The sequence below is a fragment of the Vipera ursinii genome (assembly GCF_947247035.1).
Source record: "Vipera ursinii genome assembly, chromosome: 15".
NCBI lineage: Eukaryota > Metazoa > Chordata > Lepidosauria > Squamata > Viperidae > Vipera > Vipera ursinii.
In genome coordinates this window covers 2,321,004-2,348,109 of record NC_139528.1, presented here as the reverse complement: position 1 = coordinate 2,348,109, position 27,106 = coordinate 2,321,004, and the positions used below count along the sequence as shown (strand labels likewise).

Sequence of the window (27,106 nt, the reverse complement as noted above, 5' to 3'; positions counted from 1 at the left end):
CCGAAGCCCCCCAGCTCTCCTCCCCACGACCCCCCCTCTCTCCGCCCGCCCCACCGCTTTAACTCCTTCCTTCCCAAAGTTTGAGAAACTTCTTTTTCAAGGGGAGACGTGGGCCCGGAAAGAGGGGAAGGGGGAAGCGGGGGGGGGGGGAGAGATTGAGTTGGGAGGGCTGCCTTTTTTGGGGAGGGGGGGGCAAAGATTTTTTTTTTCTCCCCTGGCGCTTTCTTCCTACCCTCGGACAAAGAAAGGGCTGCCCATCTTCCTCTGGGCAAGGATTTCGGATTAGGGGATGGGGGTGTCTTAGCGATAGGAGGGGGGTGAGGGAGAGGCCTCTCCGGGGTCCAGAGGCCCAGGGAGGGAAAGAAGGATTAAGGGGGGAGGGGGGAAGGAAGAAAGGAAAGGAAAAGAAGGAAGGATTAGAGGAAGGAAGGATTAGAAGGAGGAAGGAAGAAAAGAAGGAAGAATTAAGAGGAGGGGAAGAAAGGAAGGATTGGAGGAAGGAAGGATTAGGAGGAGGAAGGAAGAAAAGAAGGAAGAATTAAGAGGAGGGGAAGAAAGGAAGGATTGGAGGAAGGAAGGATTAGGAGGAGGAAGGAAGAAAAGAAGGAAGAATTAAGAGGAGGGGAAGAAAGGAATGATTGGGGGGAAGGAAGGAATAGAGGGAGGGAGGGAGGGAGGAAAGAAAGAATGAATTAGGAGGGGAAGGAAGGAAGGAAAGGATTAGAGGGAGGGAGGAAGGAGGGGAAGGAAGGAAGAATTAAGAGGAGGGGAAGGAAGGAAGGAAGGAAGGAAGGAAGGAAGGAAGGAAGGAAGGAAGGAAGGAAGGAAGGAAGGAAGAATTAAGAGGAGGAGAAGGAAGGAAAGGAAGGATTGGGGGAAGGAAGGAAGGAATGATTAGAGGGAGGGAGGGAGGGAGGAAGGAAAGAATGAATGAATTAAGAGGAGGGGAAGGAAGGAAGGAAGGAGGGAAGGAAGGAAGGGAAGGAAGGATTAGAGGCAGGGAGGAAGGAAGAAAGGAAGGAAGAATTAGGAGGGGAAGAAAGGAAGGATTGGGGGGGAGGAAGGATTAGAGGGAGGGAGGGAGGAAGGAAAGGAAGGAAGAATGAAGAGGAGGGGAAGGAAGGAAGGAAACGAAGGGATTGCGCGGGCAGAGAGTCCTGGAAGTGGAGGATGGGCGCAGGAACCCCCCCCGCCCCCCTCTACCTGGGGTTGCTGGCGTTCCAGGAGACGCTGTGGCGGAGACCCCGCACCTGCCGGCCCAGGAGGGCGCCCCAAAAGACCAAGAGCCCCCAGGGCAGCGCCTGGACGGGGCGCATCGCTGCGCCAGGAGGGACAAGGGGGGGGGGCGCAGCGTTGGCGGCGGGAGGGGAGGAAAAAAGCCCGGCCGGAGCCCCGCCCCCGCCCCGCTCGCAACTTTCCGCCAATCGGCAGCCGCGCTCCGGCCCCGAAAGAAAAACAAAACTTGGAGCCAAACTTCGCAGCGAGGATGGAGGCGGAGAAGGGGGGGGGGGAGTTAACTCTTGGCGGCCCGCTGCCTCCATTCCTTCGGGGAGCTAAAAGGGACGGGGGGGGGGCAAGATTCCCGCCTGCTTCTGCTCCTCTTCGATCCATCAGAAGGGAGCTGGACCTCCGAGGTCATCTAGTCCAACCCCCCCCCCGCTCAAAAGACAGAAAAGCAGAGCCGGGAGGGACCTCGGAGGTCATCTAGTCCAGCGTTTCCCAACCTTAGGAACTTGAAGATGCGTGGACTTCAACTCCCAGAATTCCCCAGCCAGCTATGCTGGCTGGGGAATTCTGGGAGTTGAAGTCCACGCATCTTCAAGTTCCTAAGGTTGGGAAACGCTGATCTAGTCCCACCCCCCCTGATCAAAGGAGAGAATAACAGAGCTGGCAGGGACCTCGGAGGTCATCTAGTCCCAACCCGCTGCTCAAAAGACAGAAAAGCAGAGCTGGGAGGGACCTCGGAGGTCATCTAGTCCCAACCCTCTGATCAAAGGAGAGAATAACAGAGCTGGAAGGGACCTCGGAGGTCATCTAGTCCCAACCCTCTGATCAAAGGAGAGAATAACAGAGCTGGCAGGGACCTCGGAGGTCATCCAGTCCAACCCCCTGCTCAAAAGACAGAAAAGCAGAGCTGGGAGGGACCTCGGAGGTCATCTAGTCCCAACCCTCTGATCAAAGGAGAGAATAACAGAGCTGGCAGGGACCTCGGAGGTCATCCAGTCCAACCCCCTGCTCAAAAGACAGAAAAGCAGAGCTGGGAGGGACCTCGGAGGTCATCTAGTCCCAATCCTCTGATCAAAGGAGAGAATAACAGAGCTGGAAGGGACCTCAGAGGTCATCTAGTCCCAATCCTCTGATCAAAGGAGAGAATAACAGAGCTGGAAGGGACCTCGGAGGTCATCCAGTCCAACCCCCAGCTCAAAAGACAGAAAAGCAGAGCTGGGAGGGACCTCGGAAGTCATCCAGTCCAACCCCCTGCTCAAAAGACAGAATAGCAGAGCTGGGAGGGACCTCGGAGGTCATCCAGTCCCAACCCCCTGCTCAAAAGACACACAAATATTTAAGCCATTTAGTTTTAGGTTATCCCAGTGGCGGTGTGTTCCTTCGTCATTGTTTATTTTATAATTCTATGGTTTTACTTCTGTTGTCGCTTCTTTCATTTCTCTTTTTCTTAATTGGAAGCTGCCTGGAATAGTCCTTGTGGCGAGATAAGACAGCGAATACAGTTTAACCGATAAATAAATCTTTATTTATATAGTTTTATCTATGTAGAGTGCCACCTGCATCCGAGCTGGCCAGGTGTCACCTGCAAGGCGGGGAGTTGCCTAGCTGGATCCGCCAGAACCTCCAGCTCCGAAGGCAGTCTATCTGGATGAAACTGAATCTCCACGCTGTACGGAGGCCTTTTTAAGGTCTTCTGATATTAGCAAAGGGATTCCGAACAAACCTGAAATGGTGGTTTATATTTTTAAAAAAGGGGAAACTGAGGGTGGGAGTGTGTGGGGGGGCAACCTTTGAAGAGAGAAGAAGTTTATTTATTTATTTATTATTTATTTTATTTTATTTCTATACCGCCCTTCTCCCTAAGGGACTCAGGGTGTCTTTTGCTTCTTCTTTGATCATGGCTGCTCTTTATCTGCTTCCCACTCGTTTAATAAATCAAATTAATTAAATTAAAGGCAGGGCTTGGAAGGGAAGGGAAGAAGGTGGACCGAGGCGCCATCTAGTGGAGAAATCAGAGACTGGGGAAGGGGACAGAAAACACAGCTTAGTCCTCCACTTAACGACTAAAACGAACCCCCACGTTTCTGTCGCTAAGTGAGTTTGGCCCCATTGGACGACGTTCCTCGCCACGTCCGTAAAGCGAGCCCCCTTCAGTTGTTCAATTAGTCACACGGTCGTTAAGTCAATCTGGCTTCCCTCTGGACTTGTCAGAAGGTCGCAAAAGGGGATCAGGGGAGCCCGGGACACGGCAACCGTCGTTAAGTAGGAACCAGTGGCCAAGCGGATGAATTAGGATCACGTGACCACGGGGACGCTGCAACGCAAGAGCCAAAAAAAAACCGGTCCCAAGTCACTTCGTTTTTTTCCCCCCAGTGCCGTTGTAACTTTGAACTGGCCACTAAATGAACCGTCGTAAATCGAGGACATCCAGTCCACGCTTTCCCTCGCCGAAAAACACAGAATTTGCCTCCAAATCAAGGGAGTTTCTCCCTTTTTATTAAGGAAAGAAAAAAGATGGCCTCCAAACCATTCTGGTGAATCTATTCCAGCGGAGACGGATCCAATAGCTTTCCTCTCGCACACGTGTGGGTGTGCAACTCCCATTGCACATGTCCAGAGTTGCACCTCCAGGGGGCGCCACAGTGAGTTCACCTTGCTAGTGCAAATATATATATATATTTCCCCAAAATTCCCTCAGGAGAAGATTCGAAGCAGGTCAAAATGGCATCCCTTTAGCCAAGTTAGGATCCATGGCCGCTAGGCCACAAACTTCCTAGGGATCCAATGTCTGTCCCGGACAAGCTGCCATCGCTGTCCCGAGCTTGCGACGGGGGGGGGGGGGGCGGCGCTCTACAAAATGTACAGCCAAACTCAGCCAAGCGAGCTGCGGGGAAGATGGCAGACGGTCCTTTCCGCAAGAAGTGACTTGTGCAGCTCGAGGAAGCGAGCCAGGTTATATTTTGCCAGTGTGTCCGGAAGAACCGGCCAGCGTGGGAGGGGGTGGGGGAGCCGGTCTGGAAGAAAAGCAGAGAAAGAAAACACAGGTAAGTCCTCGACTTATGACCGCAATTGAGCCCAGCACTTCCGTTGCTAAGCGAGACATTTATTGTTACATGTTTTGTGCCAGCCATGGCAGTTCCCCAAACAGGTCATCAGATGGAGCAAAGAGGCTTCTTTGCTCCCCTGCAGCAGCCCCATTGGCGAGAGAGTTTTATGGCTAGGGAGGGGCCGAGACCCCCCATAAATACCTCTGCCCAGGGGCTGCTTCTTTGTTCTAGCTCTGCTTCTCTTTCTATCTATCTTCTATCTTACAAGCATGGATGCTTCCATGCCATATAGCTCTTTTTATATAACCTGCCGATGAATAAAGCTTCATAATGACTGCATCTATGCATTCTGCCTATTTCGCTTGGAAGCACCTTAACGTTCCATCGATCTCTTGTGAAAGCTGCTTCACAAGTTGGTAGCAGAGAGGATGGTTAAAGGGAACGCTTCCAAAGCCTGCAGCTAATGCCTAGATTTGAAACTGAAATGGATGGCCGGAAATCGCAGATTGTGACCAGGAGTCTTCAATCAAGATTAACAGCTCTAGCCCCTGAAGCAAGCCCCGCTCCAGGTGAGAGCACAGATGGCTTCCTTCTGCACGCCACAGAGGGAAGCTTGGAAGTTTTACAGTCCGCCCAAGACTGTCAAGATGCAGCAGAAGCGCTCCGGGCCCAACGCAAGCAACGCGTGGATCAAATGTCTACACCAGAATGCAAGGAACTGCTTCTAAAACTCCTTGAAGTACAGGAGACCCCACAAGCCTCTCCACGAAGGACATCAGTGCAGAAGGACTATGGATGCCGGGTAAGCCCCCCCTCAGCCATCACGAGGCCCCTCAATATGGCGCCTGCCACCCTGAGTAACCCCGGGACCCCAGGGCTTTCGGCGCGAAATACCCTGCCTAACCGCGACCTCCAGCTTCCTGGGGCAACAGGAAACAAGATGGCTGCGCCCAGGGAGACCGCATGGCCCGGCACAGGAAGCAAGATGGCAGCCCCCTGTGCGCCCACATTTTCTAACAAAGAAAGGCCTCAACTTAGTCTGGAGGCCCAGCAACCCCTGGCATCCTGCCATAGCAACATGCAAACTCCTGGGCTCTCTCCAGCAGAAACCCTCGTGAGCTATGATGGCTATAAGACTGCTCATTACCCCCCAAGGCCCCCGACCCTCTCTCCGGGGCCCCCAGTCTTCCTTTCGCCCCCGCCCAGGCGCTCTCCTTACTTGGCCTTTGGGGGGGGGTTGGCCCCCTCCTCCAGCATCGGCTTTAGCCATCCCCAAGGTCTTCAAGGCAATCCAGGGCCGGGGGGGCTCCAGGAAGGATTTCCAGAGCATTTTAAAAACCAAGTGCCGGCCGGCAATCTTGGGCTCCGCCCACCCCCTGATCACATGTTTTCCGGGCATGCCCAGTACGGGCTTTTTAACCCAGAAGGGGGGCCATCTGAAAATCAGAGAAATATACCACCAACGCCCACTAGAGGGGTACCTTTACCATTTTTTTCAATGCCAACCTCCCAAATGCTCCAAGAATGGGATAATACGTTTCTAATTGCATCCCCGTTGCCTCCAAACTTTGAAAAATTGAAAATTGGGGGTGAGAACTATCACAGTTGGAATAGAAATTTGCAGGTATGTCTATTAAAGGATGGGATTCTTGAAATGGCCCTGAACCCACCACCTTTCCCGTGGAGCTCACGAGAAGAGTGGCTTCATAGACAGACTTTTTCCACTCTGATGGAGTCCATCGATGATAATATGTTCCCTAGCATTCCAGATGGACTCACAGCTTGCGCAGCCTTGCACTTATTATACAATTTATTCAACAGCAAGAGCATGGGTTCTCTCACCAGACTCACAACTGAGTTTTACAACACAAGACTCAGGTTTGGGGCCAGCATGGCAGAACATCTTGGAAAATTAAAATCCCTCAGGGCGCAACTAATGTCCAAAAATTACCGAATACCTGAAGAGAACTTGGTCGCAGTTATTGTGGCTTCCCTGGACAAAAGTTGGAACAATTTTATTATTTCCCTGGAAGGGGGCAGGGATGGACCCATGCCTCTGTCCTACCTCGAGGGCAGACTCATTGACGAAGATAGCAGACGTAGACATACGGGAGAATACAACAGAGTCACCAGCCAGCCAGCCAGCACACGACACCGCAACTCAGAGCGGGTTAATGCTCTACTCAAGTGTTTCACCTGTGGCTCTGAGGGGCACCTCAAGAAGGACTGCCCCCATTTTCAACAAGGCCCCAAGCGTGGTCCCAATCAAGGTAGGGGCAAGGGACAAGGAAGGGGCCGTGGCGGGGCCAAAAGTACTAACAATCTTGTGTCTACCTGTGCCCCCACCACAAGAGCTGATAGCTCCACTGACTTATGGTTGCTGGACTCTGGAGCTTCATCTCACATTACTAATATGAGTCAAGGTTTTAAAAGAGTAAAGAAAATGAAATCATCTGTCAAGGTGGCCAACGGTGATAAAGCTTTGGTTATTGGGGAGGGCACGGTTTCTCTACCCGGGCTTGGAAAAGTTGAAGGTGTCTTACACGCGCCCTCTATTGCCAACAACCTGTTGAGCATTATCAAGTTATGTGACGATGACGGGGTGGAAGTTTTATTTCGCAAAGGGGGAGGTCATGTCACCCGGGACCAGAGGGTCATTGGAAATATAGCCATCATAGATGATTTGCCATATTTCTCCCCCTTAGAAGGGGCCTCACAGACAACCCCAAGGCTGCTTAACGACCGCAAGGGTGAAGCGGTTGCATCCAAGCCCCCACAGCAAGGCAGTGTGGATAAGAAATCCCAACCTCAGCTGTCAACTGAAGCACCGCTCAAGGCAACCAAAGCCAAGAGGGTGTCAGTCGGGAAGCCACTCCACGATAAGTGTGCCCATATTTTGCACCGAAGATTAGGTCATGCAAGCTTCCCTGTAGTTAAAAAGATGGGAGAGTTTGCTGAGGGAGTCCAGCTCAAAGATTGTGAGGTATTCCTGGACTGTGCAATCTGTAAGAAGTCAAAGAGGAAAGCTGCGCCTATCCCAAAAACATCACTGCGTAAGACCCAATTCCCATATCAACTAGTTCATGTTGATTTGGTCGGGCCTTTCACACCATCTCTAGGGAAAAGTCAGTATTTTCTCACTGCAGTTGATGATTTTTCACGGTACGGCCATGTGTATATCCTCACAGAAAAATCTGGAGCCTTTGACGCCATAAAATCACTCTACAACCTTGTAGAGACCCAGTATAAAACCAAGATTGCACAACTGCAGAGCGACCGCGGGGCTGAGTTCATGTCCCGAAAATTCCAGGACTGGGTAAAGCGTAAGGGCATCCGCCATTTTCTTACCGCGCCTTTCACCCCCGCTCAGAATGGTGTGGCAGAGAAAAGAAATGGAGTCCTACAAACTATGATGCGTAGTCTGATTGCAGACGCAGGGGTCGCAGAATCATACTGGGCAGAAGCGGTAAAATACGCCAATTATACCTTAAACCGCACTTGGAGCAGTGTTGTGAACCAGACCCCATATTTCCTAGTTCATGGTAGGAAACCAAATCTTGGACATTTACGTGTTTTTGGGTCCTATGCATGGGTTCACATCCCCAAGCAGCTGCGGAAGAAGGGGAGATCTGTCTCCCAGAGACTGAGGTTCTTGGGCTACGCTCCTGGCTCCAAGGCCTACCGTTTCCTGGGAGAAGGGGGCAAGATTGTGACTTCCCAATCTGCCTCCTTCGAAGAGGACTCCAATTGGGCCCAGATACACTCCAATGATCTGAGCCCATATATCAACCGTCCCAACAAGGGCACACCAACTACGACATCACCTGAGACGTCCACATACCCTGCCACCGACGAAAGTGTGGAACAAGACGAAGATGTCATCCCACCTGGTTCAGATGGGGAGGATGAGCCGTCCAGTTCCCCAGCAACGCCTCAGAAACCCGCAGAAGGAAAAGGCGGTGAGTGGCAGAAGGTAAGGAGGTCAAAGCGGTCCAACAAAGGCATCCCGCCAAAGCGAATTGACATTGGGCACATCGCGTCTGTTAACAGCGTTGTGGTCACCCCAAAATCCTTCTCTGACATCCAGGAGCTGCCCATCGAAGAACAGGAGAAATGGCAGCTCGCGATGGAGAAGGAAATGCAGAGCTTAAAACAACTCAAGGTCTTCACCCCCCAGCAACCTCCAAAGGAGAGGAAAGTCATTGGCACAAGGTGGGTTTACAAGGCAAAACCACTTGCCAATGGCCTCTACCTGTATAAGGCCCGTTTGGTAGCTCAGGGATTCGCCCAACGCTATATGGAAGACTATGGCGAGACATACTCTCCAACTGTCCGGGCAGAGAGCGTCAAGACCGCCCTCGTGACTGCAGCTGCTCTGGGGGAGGAAGTCTTCCAATTCGACATCCAGACGGCTTACCTCCACGCCAAATTGGACCGGCAGATCTACGTGAAGGCCCCTCCTGGCTACCAGCAAGAAGGGGAAAATACATGGTTACTTCACAAAGGGTTATATGGTCTCAAGCAGTCAGGGAAATTATGGTATGACTGTCTTAGAAAAAGTTTAGAACGAGTTGGTTTCACTGCATCCCGTGCAGATAAATGTGTTTTCACACGCAACTCAAAGGGTACCACAGAAAGGGTGTTAGTTTATGTGGATGACCTACTATATGTAGGACCTGACAAGGAAGGGTGTGATGAATTTGCCAAGGCCCTGGAAGAAAAGTTTACTTTGAAATCTTTGGGGCGGGTTGATAAGTACTTGGGTGTGCATATTTTGGCCACTAAGGGGGGGTTCGCTCTATCTCAAAAAGAAAAGATAGAGGAGTTATTGGCCAAATGCAAAATGGCAGAATCTAATCCTACGCACAGCCCAATGCAAAGCGACTTTTACAACCATACTCACAAGGACGGTCCTGAGTTCACAGATAATACACTTTACAGATCTGTGATTGGCTCCTTGCTATATATCAGCAATTGGAGCAGGCCTGACATAGCTTTAGCTGTAAATCTATTGTCCAGGCATGTGGAACACCCAAAGGAATTCCACTGGACTGCTGTTAAGAGGGTACTTAGGTACCTCAGGGGCACGACCGATGCCCTCCTTGTGCTGGAACCAGAGAAGGGGGAGACGGCCCAGCTCTCTGCTTACTCAGACGCAGACTGGGCTGGCGACACCAAAAGTAGGCGGAGTACTTCCGGTATTCTCATATTGCTAAATGGCTGCCCAATACATTGGCATGTTAGGCAGCAAAAATTTGTTTCTTGCTCCACGGCCGAGGCTGAATATGCCAGCCTGTCAGACACGGCCAATGATTTGACTTGGTTCAATGAGCTGATAACGAGCATCTGGGCAGCTCCTCCTCTGCCCATCCAAATTCTAGAGGACAACACAGCCGCCATTGCAATCTCGGAGGCTTATGCAGTAGGCTCTAGATCTCGCCACATAGACATACGCTATAAAAATGTCAGACAGCTTGTCAAAGAGGGTTTTATACGTGTAGAGCACTGTAATACAGTTGACCAGATAGCTGATCTGTTCACCAAACCTCTTCCCATTGACCGGCACAACCTTCTGTGTAAGCGTTTGTGTTTGGCCTTCTGAATGTTTTTATACATGTCTATGACACCTGCTTGCCCCTCGCACACATTCACTGGTCCCTGTCATTGGCTGGCAAGAAGGGGAATTGTTACATGTTTTGTGCCAGCCATGGCAGTTCCCCAAACAGGTCATCAGATGGAGCAAAGAGGCTTCTTTGCTCCCCTGCAGCAGCCCCATTGGCGAGAGAGTTTTATGGCTAGGGAGGGGCCGAGACCCCCCATAAATACCTCTGCCCAGGGGCTGCTTCTTTGTTCTAGCTCTGCTTCTCTTTCTATCTATCTTCTATCTTACAAGCATGGATGCTTCCATGCCATATAGCTCTTTTTATATAACCTGCCGATGAATAAAGCTTCATAATGACTGCATCTATGCATTCTGCCTATTTCGCTTGGAAGCACCTTAACGTTCCATCGATCTCTTGTGAAAGCTGCTTCACATTTATGAAGCGCATTTTGCTCCGTTTTACGTCCTTCCGCGCCACGGTTCCATGCACTGTCCTGGGATCGTGTGAATGCATCGTTTTGTGGGGAAGCCACCATTTACACACTTGCCCCAAAATAGTACTTCCTTCCTATCTTGGGGCTCACCTGGATGGCAACATCTGGACCTCGGGATCACAGCTGGACACGGCACGGGGCGGGTCCGAAGGCAACGGCTTCTGAGGAGGAGGGGGTGGCTTGGCAGGGCCAGGGGACTGGGAAAAAAAAAGCAAAATGGCGTGAATGAAAGGCCGTGAATCAAGGCAGGGCCCACCCCTCAAATCTTCCCTTTTCACCAATGGGTCTGGGCGACTTTCAGAGGGGTGGACGTCAACTCCCAGAATTCCCCAGCCAGCCTCCTTTTTGCCTCGTGAGTTGGAGGCCATCTTAGAAAGGGGGCCTTGGGCAGGGGTGCTGTGCCCTGAATGTAGGAGGACTTTGAATTCTGGGAGTTGAAGTCCACCTCTCTTAAAGCAGGCTGTCTGGGGGATTCTGGGAGTTGAAGTCCACCTCTCTTAAAGCAGGCTGTCTGGGGAATTTTGGGAGTTGAAGTCCACATAGCTTAAATCAAGTTGGCTGGGGTATCCTGGAAGTCCACATAGCTTAAATCAAGCTAGCTGGGGGATCCTGGGAGCTGAAGTCCACATAGCTTAAATCAAGTAGGCTGGGGGATCCTGGGAGCTGAAGTCCACATGGCTTAAATCAAGTTGGCTGGGGGATCCTGGAAGTCCACCTCTCTTAAAGCATGCTGTCTGGGGGATTCTGGGAGTTGAAGTCCACCCCTCTTAAAGCTGCCAAGGTTGAGAAAGGCTACTCTGGCTGTTCTCCCCACTTTTCCATTTGCTCACCCCCCCCCGGGCCGAGTCAGTTCATCTCCACCTCGAAAGGGGTAAAGGATTACCTGATTTTTAGGAATAGGGTCAGGAGGCAGCGGCCGTATAGGAGGGCCGGGCCGATCCCCAGCGGAGTCCTGGGCAGAAAGTGTTCAGATAGCAAAGAACAACATGCAAGGTTGAAGAGGGGTTATTATTATTTTTTCCAGAGAGGAGATAAGAAATGATAATTAACTAAGGAGAAACATCAGCTCATAGTTCAGGATCTTAAGGGGGAAAAAGGCAACTGATTGGTTGTGAGGCTGAACAAGACCTTGGGACAGGCAGTCCTTGACTTGCGATCCCGACGGATCCCGACACTTTTGTCGCTTTTTTGCCCCCTTTTACGACCTTTCTGTCCACGGTTGCTAAGTGAATCGCTTCGGCTGTTAAGTTAGTCAGATGGTCATAAAAGTTAATCTGGCGTCCCTGCCGGTCATCTGGTCGCAAAAAAGGGATCGCCTGACCCCAGTGGACGCGGTGACCGTCGTCAATAGGAACGCCTGGATTTTGATCACGCGACCACGGGGACGCTGCAACGGTCGTAAGTGTGAAAAACGGTCACAGCTCGCTTTTTCGGCGATGTGGCAACTGCAAACGTTCGCTAAATAAAACCGTCGTCAGCCAAGGACTTCCTGTCTTTTAAATCTTCTTCAAAGCCTCCAGAAAGAGTGAAAGACAAGCAGATCGGACTCCGGGCGTCGCGAGGATCGCCCGTGGTGTCCGCTAACTCCATCGCTTGCTAATCCGGAGTAGGAAAAGTGGGGTGCAATGTGAAGGGGGACAAAGGAGTGTGGGGGGGGTGTTGGGGGAGGGTGTCTCCTGCCTCATCCTTTCATGCCTATCCATGCAAGGCACATGCCTAGAAGAAGCTACAAAGATCCCTCTTTCCCTCTCCCTCTCCCAACTCGGTTACCTGTGGATCCTTCAGGATCGGGTCGGGCGGCAGCGGCTTGGAAGGTGGGTCGGGCCGCGGGGTACCCAACGCAACGGGCTGCTGCAGCGAGACGGAGAGAGAGGGAGCGCCCGGGAAGGACGGGAGGAAGAGAAAGAGAAAGAATGGAGGAGAAGCCTAAACATAGGGACTGGTGACATGCCGGTGGTTAACTCAGACGATGCCATGCGTGGTTTGGTGGGGGGGGCACCATGCACCATGCACCAACTGGGGAAAGAAGGAAAAGGCGGGCAGAAAGAGGAGAGCGACCCAGATTTGATGGGGAGGTCAGGGGTCTTGACCTGCGTCACCCCCGTTAATCCTTCCTCTCTTTGACCACTCATTCTGCCCCCCCCCAAAAAAAATACAACCCCACAGACATTGTAACCAGACTGGCTGATTTTCCCCTTCGATCGGCAACTTCGGAAAACCCCCTTCATTCCAAAATCGAAAACGAGATCCGATAACCTCTGGATGGGGCATTCTGCTTTCCAGGCCTTCGCTTCCCTTCCTTTTGGGAGACCCCAATTCCTCGAGATCAAATTGGTGGCCCCCCCAAACTAGAAGTGGGGCAAGAGACGGGAGAATCCTCTCTCTCTCTTTTTGCAATGTTTTTTTTTCCCCTCTCTTGGTTTTCCAATGGATGCCGCAGCCTTGGAAACATCCTAAATTAACTTTAAATCTTCCCCGGGATTAACTCTGTCCGGTTCTGCGGGAAGCAACATTGGTTGTGGTTTTTTTTGGGGGGGGGAGAAATGAGCAGAAGAAAAAAGGGGGCGCTTTTTTCAGCCCCCTCCCCATTTACCTTTGACGTTGGCATAAGCTGAAGCTCCGTGCTTTGTTTCCACTGGGGGGGCCGAGGACGGCTTGGGGGACCTTTGCTGAAACTTTGGGGTTCCAGTTGGGTGATCCTGAAGAAATGGGGTCGGGAGGAGAGAATTTTTAATCCTGGTTTGGCGGGCGGGTGAGCTTGGAGGAGGAAAAATCCCACCAAAGGCGAGCAATCCACTGCGAATCCGATGCCTGGAAGAGGTCCTGTCAAGCCGCAGGCTCCAGAGCCAGTTTTAAGCCATGATCAAGGAAGCCGCAGCCGGCCAAACTCAGATGGAGCCACAACCGAGGTAGCCATACTCCAAAACTCAGCCGGAAAAAAACAAACACCAGTTCCCTTAGAAAGCAAAAAGGTGCGTCTTGCAGAGTGACAGACCAGGCAGGAAAAGAGGCTTAAGAGAGACCAGAGAGGTCACAAGTTGGGAGGGCTTCACCGCCAGCCCGTTGCTTACAAACCACGTTTTGCTTACTACCCTAGGCGGCATTGCAACCCCCTTTCGTTTTTCCCTGCGGAAACTTTGCTGGACGTTTAGCAGAGGCGGGTGGTGGGAGAAATGTCAACTATCTGGAGTGATCTGGCATCAGGAAGGATTTCCAGATAGTCCTCGACTTAACGACCGCTTTGGGGTGGGTGGGGGAAGCCGAATTTCCATCGCTAAGCAAGCCGGTTATTCGGTAAGTCGCTCCTGATTCTACGACCTTTTTTTTTTTTTTGGCCCCACGGGTTAAGTTAATCGCTGCAGTCGTTCAGTGGATCAAGGGCTCACTAAGGGAATCCAGCTCTCCCCACTGACTATGCTTGTGGGAAGGTTCCTAAAAGGAGATCCATGTGATCCCGGGATGTCCGGAGCCCTTTGTCCAAAATAGGGCCTCCTGCTTGAGCAGGGGGTTGGACTAGATGACCTCCAAGGGGCTGAATTTCGATCCCATGTCTGTGGGGAGGTTGTAAGCGTGAGGACTGGTTACAAGTCACTTTTCCCCCTCGCTACCTTGGAACGGTCGCTAAACAAACCGTCGTAAGTCCGGGACTACTGGCTGGCGCGCCCCAAGCAGCCCCGCCACCGTTCACAGAGCCAAGATCCAAGCAGCCGCGCCGTTGCTGCAACCGAGGAAGACACCCCCCTCCCAACCCTTTCACATGCAGAGCGAGGGGGCCCGGGTGCCCCCAAACCCATACTCCACTCGCACCTTTCGGCTGGGTGAAGGAATTGCACCTGGGACTCTGGCTCGGCCCTAAAGAGGAAGGGTTGCAGAGTGAACGCACGAAAACAAGGGTTACTTTTTTTTTTCCCCTTAAAGGAGCTCGTCACTCGGCGGGGAAGAGGGGCTTACCTGTACTGGCAACTTGTGCCCTTGCCAAACTGGCAGAGGCGCTTGTGGAGACCCAGCCGTTTGGCAGAACAGAGGCCGACAACCAGCAACGCCGCCAGGAGCAAGGAGATCACCACCAGGGCCGTCGAGGTTGCCCGGCTCGCTGGAAAAGGACAAGGCGGGCCGAGTGTTATGCTGCGCCGAGGCCGGACGGCGCATGCTGAACGGGGGTGGGGGCAGCTGGGCATCTTGCAAACACAAAAGAGGCCTTGTCTCCCGCGAACAAGCCAGTTTTTCACCAAGCCGGGCCTTTCAGGCATCCCCCGGCGGGTGCCGAGCCCCATGACCGGCTTGGAAAAGATGCATTTCCTAAAGTAATGAAATAAATCGGGGCCCTTTCGTTTCTTCTTTCATCGCTCTGCGGAAAGAAGTCCCTGGTTTTACTTTGGACTCCTGCAGCGAGGTTAAGTCCTAGGCGGAGACGGAGAGGATAAATCGATTTAAAAAAAAAAAAAACCTAAGAGATTTTTGCATCCGAGCTGAGGATAGAGAAGATGTGTCTGCGGCGTTGGCTGATCGGGATTAGTTTTAACCTGGCTTTGCTTTTTGTTTAGTGGGGTGCAGGCAAAATTCAGCCCTGGGTTGCTGTGTATACAAACTAGAATATCTATCTATCTATCTATCTATCTATCTATCTATCTATCTATCTATCTATCTATCTATCTATCTATCTATTCTCTCTCTCCCCCTATCTATCCATCCATCTCTCGGTCTCTCTGTCTTTCTCAATCTGTCAGTCTGTCTACCATTTATCTGTTTGTCTGTCCACTTGTCTGCCTGCCTATATCCATCCATCCCACTGTCTGTCCGTTCGTCCTTCTGTCTGTCTGTCCTTCCCTGCCTCCATTCTATCTATCTAGATCTCTCTCTCTCCATCCATCGATCCATCCATTCCTGTCTATCATCTATCTGTCCATCCATCTACCTATATCCATCCATCCATCCATCCATCCATCCATCTTGCTGTGTCCCATCTATTATCTATCTATCTGTCTGTCTGTCTATCTATCTATCCTATCATTCTTTCTTAATATCTATATCTATCTATCTATCAATCTATCTATCTATCTATCTATCCTATCATTCTTTCTTAATATCTATATCTATCTATCTATCTATCTATCTATCTATCTATCTATCTATCTATCTATCCTATCATTCTTTCTTAATATCTATATCTATCTATCTATCTATCTATCTATCCTATCATTCTTTCTTAATATCTATATCTATCTATCTATCTATCTATCTATCTATCTATCTATCTATCTATCTTTCTATCTTATCTCTTATCTATCTATTTATCTATCTCTTATCTATCTATCTTATCTATCTCTTATCTATCATCTATCTATCTCTTATCTATCTATCTATTTTATCTATCTAATCTATCTATCTATCTATCCATATCTGTCTGTCTATCCATCTTTCCTCTCTCATCTACCTACCCACCTTCTCCTCTTCCCTCCCATTGCATCTTCTTTCTGTGGGGCGTCTCTTCCAAACCCCCCCCCGCTGAGGGCTGTGATTGCAATTCCCCCCCCTTAATCCGTTAAGATGCTTTGAGTCTTTCCAGGGGAAGGAGGGGCTGTAAATGAGATGCCAGCTGATTCTTTTTGTCAGGTAGACCCCCTGATGACCCAGCAAAAAGCTCTCCTTAAAGGGAAACTAATGGCTGGGGGAAATTGCTGCACAATTGACACACGCAGGAACAAGTTGCAAGGAAGGAAAAAAGGCGGCTGGAACAAAGAAAGGGGAGAGCTTGGGGGGGGGGGCAAACAAGCTCACTGCAACCCAGGCATGCATGCACTTGCAAATCTGCAATCGTTCGGAAGTATATTTGTGCTTTTATATAGCTGCAAACAACACAATAATCTGCAATCGTTAATAAATACATTTGTGCATCCGTATAGCGGCAAACAACACAATTAAGCTATTGCTCTGCGCCCACCCTCACTTGCCTTACCTTCCTGTGGGGCGGGGGGCCCACTGTCCGCACTGCCCCCAAGGCCGCCCGTCTGGCAATGAGGGGGCGCCCACCCGGGCTCACAATGGCAGTGCCCTTTGTTGTTACAAACCTGCAGGTTGAAAAGGGAAGCCTGAGTTAGCCCAGCCAGGATAAACTGGTTCTTTGATCTAGAGAGGTCTTCGGGTTGATATCCAACAAGGCAAGTTTCCCAGGCTGCCTCCTTCCCTCTTTCTGGCAAGTTTCTAGTCCTCAACACTTTCTGTTGAGGACTAGAAACTTCTTCCACAAATGTTGGGGAGGGAAAAAAAGAGAAAAATTGTCCGGTGTTTCAGCCTACATTTCTTTTGGTCTTTTGATGTTAGATAAACAGTTTTTGAAAGAGAGGTGTGTGTGTGTGTGTGTGTGTGTGTGTGTGTGTGTGTGTGAAATATATTTCACTTACCCCATGCCCGCTGCATTGGCACACTGGGAATTTGATGGATGAAACATCCTGGCATCGTTGGTTGATACAAACCTATAAACAAAAACATGGGTAGTTCTCAACTTACAACCATTCATTTCAGGACTGTCTGAAGTTATGACGATGCTGAAAAAGCGACCTGTAACCAGTCCTCGCACTTACAAACGTGGCAGCATCCCCACGGGTTTAAAGCATGTATTTACGACGCTTGTAGCCTCCCAGGTGATCCCCATTTGGGACCTTCCCAGGGCTGATGTCAACAGAGGAAGCCAGATTCGTTTAACAACCACATGATTCGCTTAACGACCATGTCAAAAAAAGTCATAAAATCGGGTACTTGACAACTGCTTCACTTAGGGACAGAGGTTCCAGTTGGGATCGTAACTTGGGGACTACCTCTAAGTGGCATTTAAGGCAGGGAAGCAATTCTCTCTCCCCAAAATCTCGGCCAGAAAAGCCCATTTGAGGCTCACTCACTTTGTTAGGACCACACTTCGTCCCGGGTGACACCCCGGCCTCATCCACAACATCGGTAGCAACCACAATCCTAAGAGCATCCCGCAGGCAGTTGGACGTCCGAACGGATCCGTTCCGTCTTCTCTCGCACTGCAGCTGCCCACACTGGACGTCGCTGCGGGAAAGAAACGGAAAACATTCCTTCACGTTCCTAGTCCTCAGGTTTTTTTTATCTTAAAAGAGCCCGGGGCCCGGCCTCCAGGCCCCACCCAGTGAAAATGTCCATTCCTGCCAACATCCACCGTACGTTTCCTAGTGGTAGAGTTTTAATTGCTGCTGCTGCTGTAAATATTGTGTGACCCTTTGTGTAAATTGCCGTAAATATGATAAAGTTTCCAACACTCTATTTATTTTATTTACGGGGTGTGTGTGTGTGGTCCTCGATTGATGGCCACAACTGAGCTGAAAATTTCTGCCGCTAAGCGAGACAGTTCTTTAAGTAGAGTTTGGCCTGCTGATCCTGAACTATTTTTTCCCTCCATCGTTTTCGTAAATCGACCTTAAGAACCCACCGTTGTAGGGGGAAAATGGAAGGGCTTACCTCTTAGCACAGGAGATGTAGGAACCGTTGAGATGCTGCCCACAGTTGCCCCGCGCATCGCCCCTCTGGTTGAGGGACGCCACGCAGCCCTCCGACATGGGAACCGCCTCTGGGGAAAAAAAATTAAAATGAAAAAATAAAAAAAATTAGGGAATGACTGCAAACAAAAACGCAGGCCTCGCAAGCTGAGCAGTTTGCAGGCTAAAAAAAAGGATCAACTAAAATAGGATAAAGCCTCATCGGTTAATTAGCCAGGGTAAATAAAAAGCAAACACATATCTAGCGGTTAAGAAAGTGGGAGACGGTGAGTTCTAGTTCCCCCTCAGGCACGGAAGCTGATTGGGTGACTTTGGGCCAATCACCAGGAGACGGTGAGTTTGAGTCCTGACGTAGGCAGGAAAGCTGATTGGGTGACCTTAGGAGATGGTGAGTTCTAGTCCTACCTTAGGCGTGAAAGCTTATTCTGTGATTTTGGGCCCCATCACTAGGAGACGGTGAGTTCTAGCAGCGGGTTCTAATCAAACACGAACGCATCTAATTTAAAACTAGTTCTCGACTACCTCAGCCACGTGATTCGCTTAACCGCACAATTCGCTTACACACACACACACACACACACACACACACAAAGATCACAAAATTGGGTTGTAACTCGCTCAACCAAGGCTTGGCTTCACCCCACTCTGGCCGTAACTCGAGGACCACCTGTATGGAATGTGGCTTGATCGAACCTCAGCTTACCGGGACCCCAACGGGCTTGGCACTGGCCGGAGTAAGTGGGGCAGATCCCTCCGTGGCACATTGCCTTCCCCCCTTCGCACAAGGTGCCGTCTTGCTTGTAGAGATTCGAAGGGCAATGTGGAGAGGTCCCATCGCAGAATTCAGGCAGATCACATTCGTCCCGGACTGCCCGGCACGTGTGTCCAGCATTGAGCAGCTACACATGGGAGAACAGGTGGAGTTACCTGTGCAGCTATCCTCAACTTACAACAGCCGGTTTAGTGACCGAAGTTACAACGCCACTGGAAAAAAGAGACAGCGCCATTTTTTTTGCACCAATAACCGTTTGCAGTGTCCCCCTGGTCACGTGACCAAAATTTATTGGCAACTGGCTTGGGCCTATGACTGTTCTCGGTTAAACTATTAAAATTTTGCCACTTCAGTTGAGGCAAAACCGGGCAGAGCTGGACATTTCAAATTTACAAGAACTTCAGTTGAGGATTGAGAACCAGAACAGAATCCGGGTTTCCTTTCGGGAGGAGGATTGGGGAACAAGGTTTCTGCCAGAATCCTGGTTTGCATCTGAAAAGGGCTAAGAACGAAAAGAAGCGGGCTATCCTGCATTTTTTTTGGGGGGGGAGGCACCTTACCTTGCACTGGTGACAGCACGGTTGACCGGTAGCACACTGAGCTCCCGGCACTAATTTACACGTCGTTGCATTGCAACAAGGGTCTGTGCACTCCTGGAGAAGGAAGGAGGGAAAAAAATTGAAAAGGAAAATAATAATAATAATAATAATAATAATAATAATAATAATAATAATAATAATAATAATAATAATAATAATAATAGAGTTGGAAGGGACCTTAGCAACAGAAAATTCCCACCAAGCCTAGTGGGAACAGGAGGCCTCTTAGGACAGAGGAGAATGCCACATGGAATGGAGTCTCTTTTTTAGGGACTGGCTGGCACAAAATAGAACACCCGATTTCTGCTGGCACCAATGAAATAAATAAAGGACACCGTGCCAACACAACAAGGACAAGGCCCGAAGCGAGAAAGAGCTTGTTGTCATTTGTCCTTCCTTACCAAAAAAAGGCCGCAATCACATTCTTCCCCGGATTCTACTAGGCGGTTCCCGCAGTGGGACTTCACCAAGCGGGCTGGTTCGGGCTGGTCAAGGAGGCAGCTAACCTGGTTTCTCTGGAGGATTTGCTGGAAACGTTGTTGGCTGCAGGTGCTGAAGCTCAACCCGGGCATAATCCTAGCGAAGGAAAGAAGGAAAGATTTTTCAGGACAATCCTGATTTCCCAAGCGTGGGAAACGAGGTGTGTGTGTGTGGGGGTGTGTGGATCTTTGCTCCGCTATTGAGTATTTGAAGAGAGGATCCATTTATTTTCCACAGCAGCCGAAAGCAAGACAAGAAACGACGGATGGAAACTAATCGAGGAGAGAAGCAACTTAGAACTAAGGAGAAATTCCCTGAGAGCTCAAATCATTAACCAGTGGAACTACTTGCCTCCAGAAGTTGTAGGTGCTCCAACACTGGAGGCTTTTAAGAAGAGATTGAACAGCCATTTGTCTGAAGTGGCATAGGGTTGCCTGCCTGAGCAGGGGGTTGGACTAGAAGACCTCTAAGGTCCCTTCCAAATCTGCTATCCTTATCCCTATCCTGTTATCCTTCCTTCCTTCCTTCCTTCCTTCCTTCCTTCCTTCCTTCCTTCCTTCCTTCCTTCCATTCATTCATTCATCCCATCACTGGAGGCTTTTAAGAAGACACTGGACAGCCATTTGTCTGAAACGGGAGAGGGATCTCCTGCTTGACCAGGGGGGTTGGACTAGATGACCTCTAAGTTCCCTTCCCAACTCGGCTTATTCTACTCTTCGCTTCCAGCGGGCCAGGAGACATTTTCGCTCACCCTGTTGGTGCGTCCATGATGCACTTCCGGCTCGGGGGACGGATGGAGCTGTTGCAGCCACAGCCGTCGCTGTCGTGGGCGAGGCCGAGATTGTGGCCAAGTTGGTGTGAAAGAGTGGAAGCCATGATTAAAGAGCTAACGGAATGGCCCTGGAGGAAAACAAACCAGGATTGGGGAAAGGGAATTGTGCCGATCCAGCCCCATAAAAACAAGCGCCCTTTCTGAACTTAAGAGGCTCTTATAGGTAGCCCCCATCTTATAATACTTCGTTTAGCCCCCATCTTATAATACTTCGTTTAGTGACCAGTCAAAACTAGCACTAATTGGTGGCTTACAGCCGGTCCTCGCACTTACGACCATCGCAGCATTCCCCACAGCCACGTGGTCGTAATTCAGAAGCCAGCTAGGAAGGCCGTAAGTGGGGAATCACACCACCCTGCGACCCCGGGATTGTCATAACCACCTGTTGATGCTCCGGGGGGGGCGGAAATTTGACACTTGCAATATTTTGCGAGCCTTTGTCGGCGTTCCCAGCCTTCGAGAAGCCCCTTCCACTCACCATGCTGATCCCACCGGAGCGCTTAGAGCAGATGGACCCTTGGGTGGACACACCAATGACGCCGGCGGGAAACGGAGGACCACTACAGGGGAAAAAGGAAGCAGAGGGATTTTTATATATTTATTTATTTTTATTTTAATTCCATTTATATCCCGCCCTTCTCTGAAGACTCAGGGCGGCTTACAAGCTTAGCAGTAGCCTTCATTCTATGTATATGCCTGCTTATTAGGGCTTTCACACACACCCCCAAGCGGCATTATTACAAAGTCAGCTTATTGCCCCCAACAATCTGGGTCCTCATTTTACCTACCTCGGAAGGACGGAAGGCTGAGTCAACCTTGAGCCTGGTGGGACTCGAACCTGCACTAATTGCAGGCAGCTGGTGTTACTTAAGGAGGCATTAGCCCACTGCTCCACCAAGGCTCTTTGCATGAATTAATGCAAAAAATTAAAAGTTCAGAGTTGTTTGGTTTTGCAGGAATCTCTCTCTCTCTCTGCACTGAGTTAATTAAACATTATTTTTTAAAAAAAAAACAAGCTGCTAGTCCCCTTGCTGCACCTGATGCCTTACACAATGAGCTGAACGTTGTCATGTGGAATCCGGGGCAGCAAATCCTTCTGTCTCCATTCGAGGAACCGCTGGAGAATCTCTTTTGCGGTTCCATCTGTCGAGACTCGGTTGCCGTTATTCCAGACTTCGGCGCCCACAAGGGCCACTCGCAGACCCAGCAACCTGTAGAACTGGAACAACAGCAACAACAACAACAAAAGCAGAGTTTTTGCACAGAGTAACAAATTGAGAAATAATTGTAATTGAAGATATTTTTCGTTCCGGGGTGGTGGGGGTGGGTGGGTAACTGGTCTTTATAAAATCGGTATCCCGACAATATGGTGGCATCTAGCCGAATAATCGCTCCAATTTCAGGGAGGGAAAAAGGGAATGTCGGGATTGCAGCTCACCCCGTCCATGTGGCTGGCAATTTCCAAGATCCGCGTTTGAGTCCTGTTGAGGTTCGGAACCAGCTTGAACTGCAAGGCAGAAAGATTGGTGTCAGCAGTGGGATATGCCTGGGATCAAAAGGGAGTTTTCAGGGAGGGATAACTCGATCTATGGGATTCCTGAGGCTTTGGAGGGAATCAAAACTTGTGTCTACGGTGAGAAGGTGGGGCGAGCTGAGAGGGGGTGGTGGGAAAGAAGGGCTTACTCACTGAGATCGAGCAACACGAGGTTGCAGTTTACACTAGCTATCCCTTCAATTCAGTGCTTGCAAAAAAAAATTTCCCCTGCAAATTTTTCCTGGAGATGACTTGATCGGCCTATAAAAAAAGGGTTGTGCGGGCAAATTGGGGAGGAGGGAGAGACAGCCCTCACCTCGGCGTGGTCCACCACGATCACCAGCTCCACGTAACCACGTTCAGCCTCTGCTTCTCGCTTCACCTGGGAGGAACGGGAGCAGTCAGGCAGAGGAGACCCAAGCGATGGCCAACCCTAGAAATTCAGTCTTACCCGTTGCTTCGGCTGCGGTTGTGGGTGAAATTGTCTGCAAATCCCGGTCACCGGTTTCATGCCTTCGAGTCTGTAGACCCTCGTCTGCCCATCTGGGGTAGACTCCAAGCTGTAGCTTCTAAACTGGGAGACGGTGAGGAGACCACTGGGTGATCAAAGAAAAGAAATAAAGAAAGACATCTTTAAAAGTGCAATATCTTGGGTTTCTTTGGCGTAGAGGGTGGCTGAATTCACTCCAGTTTTTTTGGGGGGGGCGAAGGCATGCCCCCCTTTTTCGTCAATTTGGGTGCTCAAGTTGAGGGTTTTCCTCTCCCCTCCTCCCCGCTTTTCCTCGCGTGTCTGCTGGAACGGAAAGAGGGGAAAGGGAACAATTTTGCTTCGAATGGTTTGAAGTGGCAGTGTCCGGTCACGAGATGGGCATCGTGGGATTTGTAGTAGCCTTGTCCTCGAGAGTCCTAGAAGACTGGCAAAAAGCAGAAGACCTCAGAAAAGCAAAGGAGAAAGTGAAAGTGAAAGCCGTGGGCAGGTGGGGGGAAAAAGGAAGAATAAAATGAAGGCGATAATGAACAGGGGAAGACAAAGAGGAGAAAGTGAAAGCGGAAGGTGAGGAAGTAGAGGGAAGCATGAAATGAAAGTGAAAGTGAACGGGGAGGAGAGGGAGGAGAAAGTGAAAATGGAAGGGGAGGAGAGCTCAATTCCGCCCCAATTTTGCCCGTTCTTACCTTAAACCCGAGCAAACACAGACATTGGCCCAAGAGTCGGGGTAGCCCTGAATGCTACCCCGATAACAGCAGTTGCCCTAAAAGAAAACCCCAAACAAAACAGAATAAGCAGCTTAATTATTGATTCCGCTGCAGCAGACCATCAAATTCCTCTTTTGCAAAGACGCACCTGAATAGACACAAGCCACGGTTTAATTTCCATCCTTCCCAGGTAGGTAAAATGAGGACCCAGATTGTTGGGGGCAATTAAGCTGACTTTGTAATAATGCCGCTTGAGGGGTGTATGAAAGCCCTAATAAGCAGGCATATACATAGAATGAAGGCTACTGCTAAGCTTGTAAGCCACCCTGAGTCTTCGGAGAAGGGCGGGATATAAATGGAATTAAAATAAAATAAAATATACATAGAATGAAGGCTACTGCTAAGCTTGTAAGCCGCCCTGAGTCTTCGGAGAAGGGCGGGATATAAATGGAATTAAAATTAAAAAAATAAAATAAAAAAACCCCTCCTATCAGAATAAGGAGCTGTGGGGTACCCAAACCCATTTTTGAGGCATCTCAGTGGGGCATTTTATGTCAAAGCAGCTACTGTAGATACACTCAACAAACAGACCATATTTGGGCTGTTAAGATAACTAAATGGAGCCTCCAGTTCTAGGAACAGTCTACCTCTGAGCCGCGTTTCACTGATACGTAGCATATAAAACTGAGAAAATAAACCTGGTTCTTACCTCCGGGTTGTTTGGATGCACTGTTCTTGTCCCGTTTGGGAGATAATAGGTTAACTCTGAGCTGCCCATCATCATCAGCTCCCTGCGAAGGAAGAACAAGCCAACATTGAATGGAAATGCCGCAACAAAAAGCCTCCTTCAAACTCCTAGATCATCTTCCAGGGCGTTTAAGAGAGACTGCTCCCGCCTATGGAAGCTCTACTGAATGCTCACGGCTGGATCGTCTCCGGTGCAACGGTGCCTTAGGCTTTCTTTTTTCTTTATGCAAAGGTTCTGTGCTTTTTTTTAAAAAAAAATCGAACCTGAATTCATATTTGCATCTAGAACGCCAGAATCAGAGGGTCCCTTGAGGTCATCAAGTCCAACCCCCAGCTCAAGGCAGGTTCCCCCCATTCAAGCACCTCCAATAACTTTGATGTTAACTTTTTTTTTTGTGCTTTAGAAGCGACAGGGCTGACCTCCTCTAGGGCGAGTAGGATTTGGGGGGGACCCTTCCAACTGGGGAGACCCCCACCCCAGACTCTGCCCGCCCCCTGACCCTCGACTCACCGATTCTGTGCCAAATCCAGACGCAGGCGCTCCCCTTCCACCTCAAAAGCAAACCGCAGCTGAGCAGGGAAAATGTGGGAACCTTAAAAAGAAGGGAATTGGGGGGGGGGGGAAACCCGTAAGGATGGGGAGACCCCCCCCCGATTTTGGAGCAGGGAGCTTGGGGGTGGTGGTCCACGCACACCCACCCACCCCTGCCCGGCTGGAGGAAGCTGCCTTCAGGACGTTAAGCCCCCACCCGTCCCCCTTGGGGTGGGGTCTCCGCCAGCATCTGCAGAAGGTGTCTGTCACATTGCCTTCCCCGCCCCACCCAGGCTTTTCCTGCCCTACAGAAATGGACGGAAACGCTTCGGAGACACCCAACATCCGTGCCACGGGGTGGGGGCACACCGTGGGGGGGGGGTGCGGACGCCTGAGGCAGAGGAGATGAGCTCATCCAACCGGCCAAACCGGCAACTGCCAAAGCAGGCTTGTGATTTATGCCTTGTCTTGTCTCTTTCACAAATTGGGGAAAGGGGAGGGGGGGCAGAGACGCCTTACCGACCACGAGGCCGCCGGCACGATCTTCTTCGGGGTAACCGGCCACCGGCAAAGGACATCGCTCCGGTTGCGAGTCGGGGGCATCTGCAAAGGTTAAAAAGCGTCGGGAGGGGGGGAGAAAGTGGGCTGGTGGTGGGATATAAATGGAATTAAAATAAAATAAAAAAATAAAATGGCTCAGCCGGAGAATCCCTGACCCAGATGTCGTCAAAACCCAATCCTTGCACGAGGGGTCTGTGAGAATGTACCTCTGGGTGGGGGGAGGTGGGGGGGCACAGATTCATACCCGACTCCCCATTGAGGGATTCCCCCGCTCGGACATCCAACTTTTTGGGGGGCGTGGAACAGAAGACCACCACCACCACCCCACTTTCTCCCCCTAAATAGGTGGGGGACTTCAACTCCCAGAATCCCCCTTTTTGCACACTTAGCGACGCTGACAGCATCCCCTGCGGTCACGTGTTCAAAATTCAGCCGCTCGGCAGCTGACTCAGATTTATGACGGTTGCGGGCATCCCTCGATCCCCCTTTTGTGTCTGTCCATCGACCAAAATCAACGGGAAAGCGGATTCATTGTGTGACGAAGTTAATGAATGCGATGATTCCCTTAACGACCGTGGCGAGAAAGGTCGTACCGTGGGGCAAAAGTCACTTCGCAAAGGCCTCGCTCAACAACATTAATTTTTCCGGCTCCGTTGTGGTCACGTTCAGGACCGCCTGTACTGTTTTGAATTTTTGAGGACGAAACAAATCACAGCTATCCAATCCCAGGCCCATTTATTTTTATTTTTTTCCAGTTAAAAACTCCCACAAATCGGCTATTCCTTGGCAGGAAAGGCAAAGGACACTCGTGGGAGTTCAGCCAAGGACTTTCGAAGTCCTTGGGGTCCTTGCGAGGTCATCTAGTCTGACCCCTGCTTCTGCTGGGTGAGGAAAATTGGAGCCTCATCCCCTTTGACCTCTTTTTTTTTCCTACTCCACCTCCCCCCCCCAAACCTCTTTATTTCTGTCATTTCCACCCATTTCTAAGCCTGATTTCCCCGGCCAGTCACCCCCTTTTCTCCTCTCGCCTGCCAGCAAACCCCAATCAATCCAAGATCCCCCTTTGAGCGGGGTGGGGGGGGGGGTGGGGGACGGACTAGAAGACCTCCAAGGACCCTTCCCACTCTGTGATTCCGTTAGAGCTGCTGTAAAACTTCCTCAACGTTTCACAGGGATGGGGCCCCCCACCCCCGCCCCCCACCCCCGCCTCCACTACTCCTTGGGCAGGCCCAGCGCTCTCTGCACGTGCTCAGAGACCAGGAACCTGGCCTGTCCCCCTTCTGCCTTTCAGGGCTGAGCTGGGTCCGCCGGCTAAACCCGGGGGGTGGGTGGGTGGGAAAAAACCAGCGCCAGGCTTTACCCACGAAGACCCCCGACCCCGACACACACACACACACACACACACACAGACACACAGACACACAGCCCGACCCGCTTCCTCGCCTCCGGGGGGAAAGCTTTTTCCCACGACCCCGACGCCCCTCAACCACCGGCCCCAGTCCCGTGCCTGCCCTCCGTAGCCCATCAGCCGCAGCCAAGCTCACCCCGGGGGGACGGCGCAAGCTGCGCCGATCCTCTTTCCCATCCAAGCTGCAGCCCCGGCTATTTCCCCCGCCAGCCCCGTCCCTCCCGGGGGGGTGGGGGTGTGGGGGTCTCCCCTGGTCCCGGGGGTCTCACCTGCTGCGCGACCCCGGCCGGCCAGGCATCCCCACCAAGGCAGCAGCAGCAGCAGCAGCGCCAGTTCCCTGCGCAGCGCCATGCCCGGAGCGCGCTACTCCAGGCGCCTTGCGCAGCGCGGAGGGTCTCCTGGAGGGTCGCCGGCCTGGCCAGGAGAGCCGGGACGAGGGGCGCCGCTTGCCGGGCTGCGGCTGGGTCGCTCTCCGGAGCAGGAGGCGGCTCTTGAGCCTCGGCGGCCGCCTCCTCTTCCTCCTCCTCCTCCTCCTGCGCTCCGCCTCGCATTGCAACGCCGCC

General features: G+C 51.0%; 1 protein-coding gene across 7 annotated transcripts; it reads right to left on the bottom strand.

The window, feature by feature from the left end:
- Positions 1-3,106: 3,106 nt before the first annotated feature.
- ADAM15 (ADAM metallopeptidase domain 15) lies at positions 3,107-27,025 on the bottom strand. 7 transcript variants are annotated; one of them, XM_083374104.1, is made up of 25 exons: positions 26,813-27,025; positions 25,094-25,177; positions 24,554-24,635; positions 24,005-24,086; positions 23,275-23,351; positions 22,553-22,697; positions 22,418-22,483; positions 22,006-22,074; positions 21,617-21,786; positions 21,046-21,127; positions 20,487-20,635; positions 19,657-19,831; positions 19,217-19,309; positions 18,588-18,783; positions 17,847-17,955; positions 17,267-17,420; positions 16,772-16,843; positions 16,327-16,438; positions 14,322-14,463; positions 14,178-14,222; positions 12,964-13,069; positions 12,141-12,221; positions 11,254-11,322; positions 10,461-10,567; positions 3,107-4,241 (listed from the first exon to the last, which is right to left on the bottom strand). In XM_083374104.1, exons 1-25 carry the CDS (start codon positions 26,892-26,894, stop codon positions 4,181-4,183), a joined length of 2,610 nt encoding a protein of 869 aa, XP_083230230.1. In that variant the 5' UTR covers positions 26,895-27,025; the 3' UTR covers positions 3,107-4,180. The 7 variants fall into 7 exon arrangements, 6 of the variants coding, with proteins under 6 accessions (XP_083230230.1, XP_083230231.1, XP_083230233.1 ...); XM_083374105.1 differs by having other exon boundaries at positions 12,141-12,218; XM_083374107.1 differs by lacking the exon at positions 12,141-12,221.
- Positions 27,026-27,106: the final 81 nt, after the last annotated feature.

Coding starts and splice junctions, on each gene's coding strand:
- ADAM15 (XM_083374104.1), bottom strand. CDS start 26,894: ATGGCGCTGCGCAGGGAACTGGCGCTGCTGCTGCTGCTGCTGCCTTGG. Junction 20,636..21,045: donor GCTCCGGTGGGATCAGCATG/GTGAGTGGAAGG, acceptor GTTTTCCTCCAG/GGCCATTCCGTTAGCTCTTT. Junction 14,223..14,321: donor GGCACAAGTTGCCAGTACAG/GTAAGCCCCTCT, acceptor CTTCCTCTTTAG/GGCCGAGCCAGAGTCCCAGG.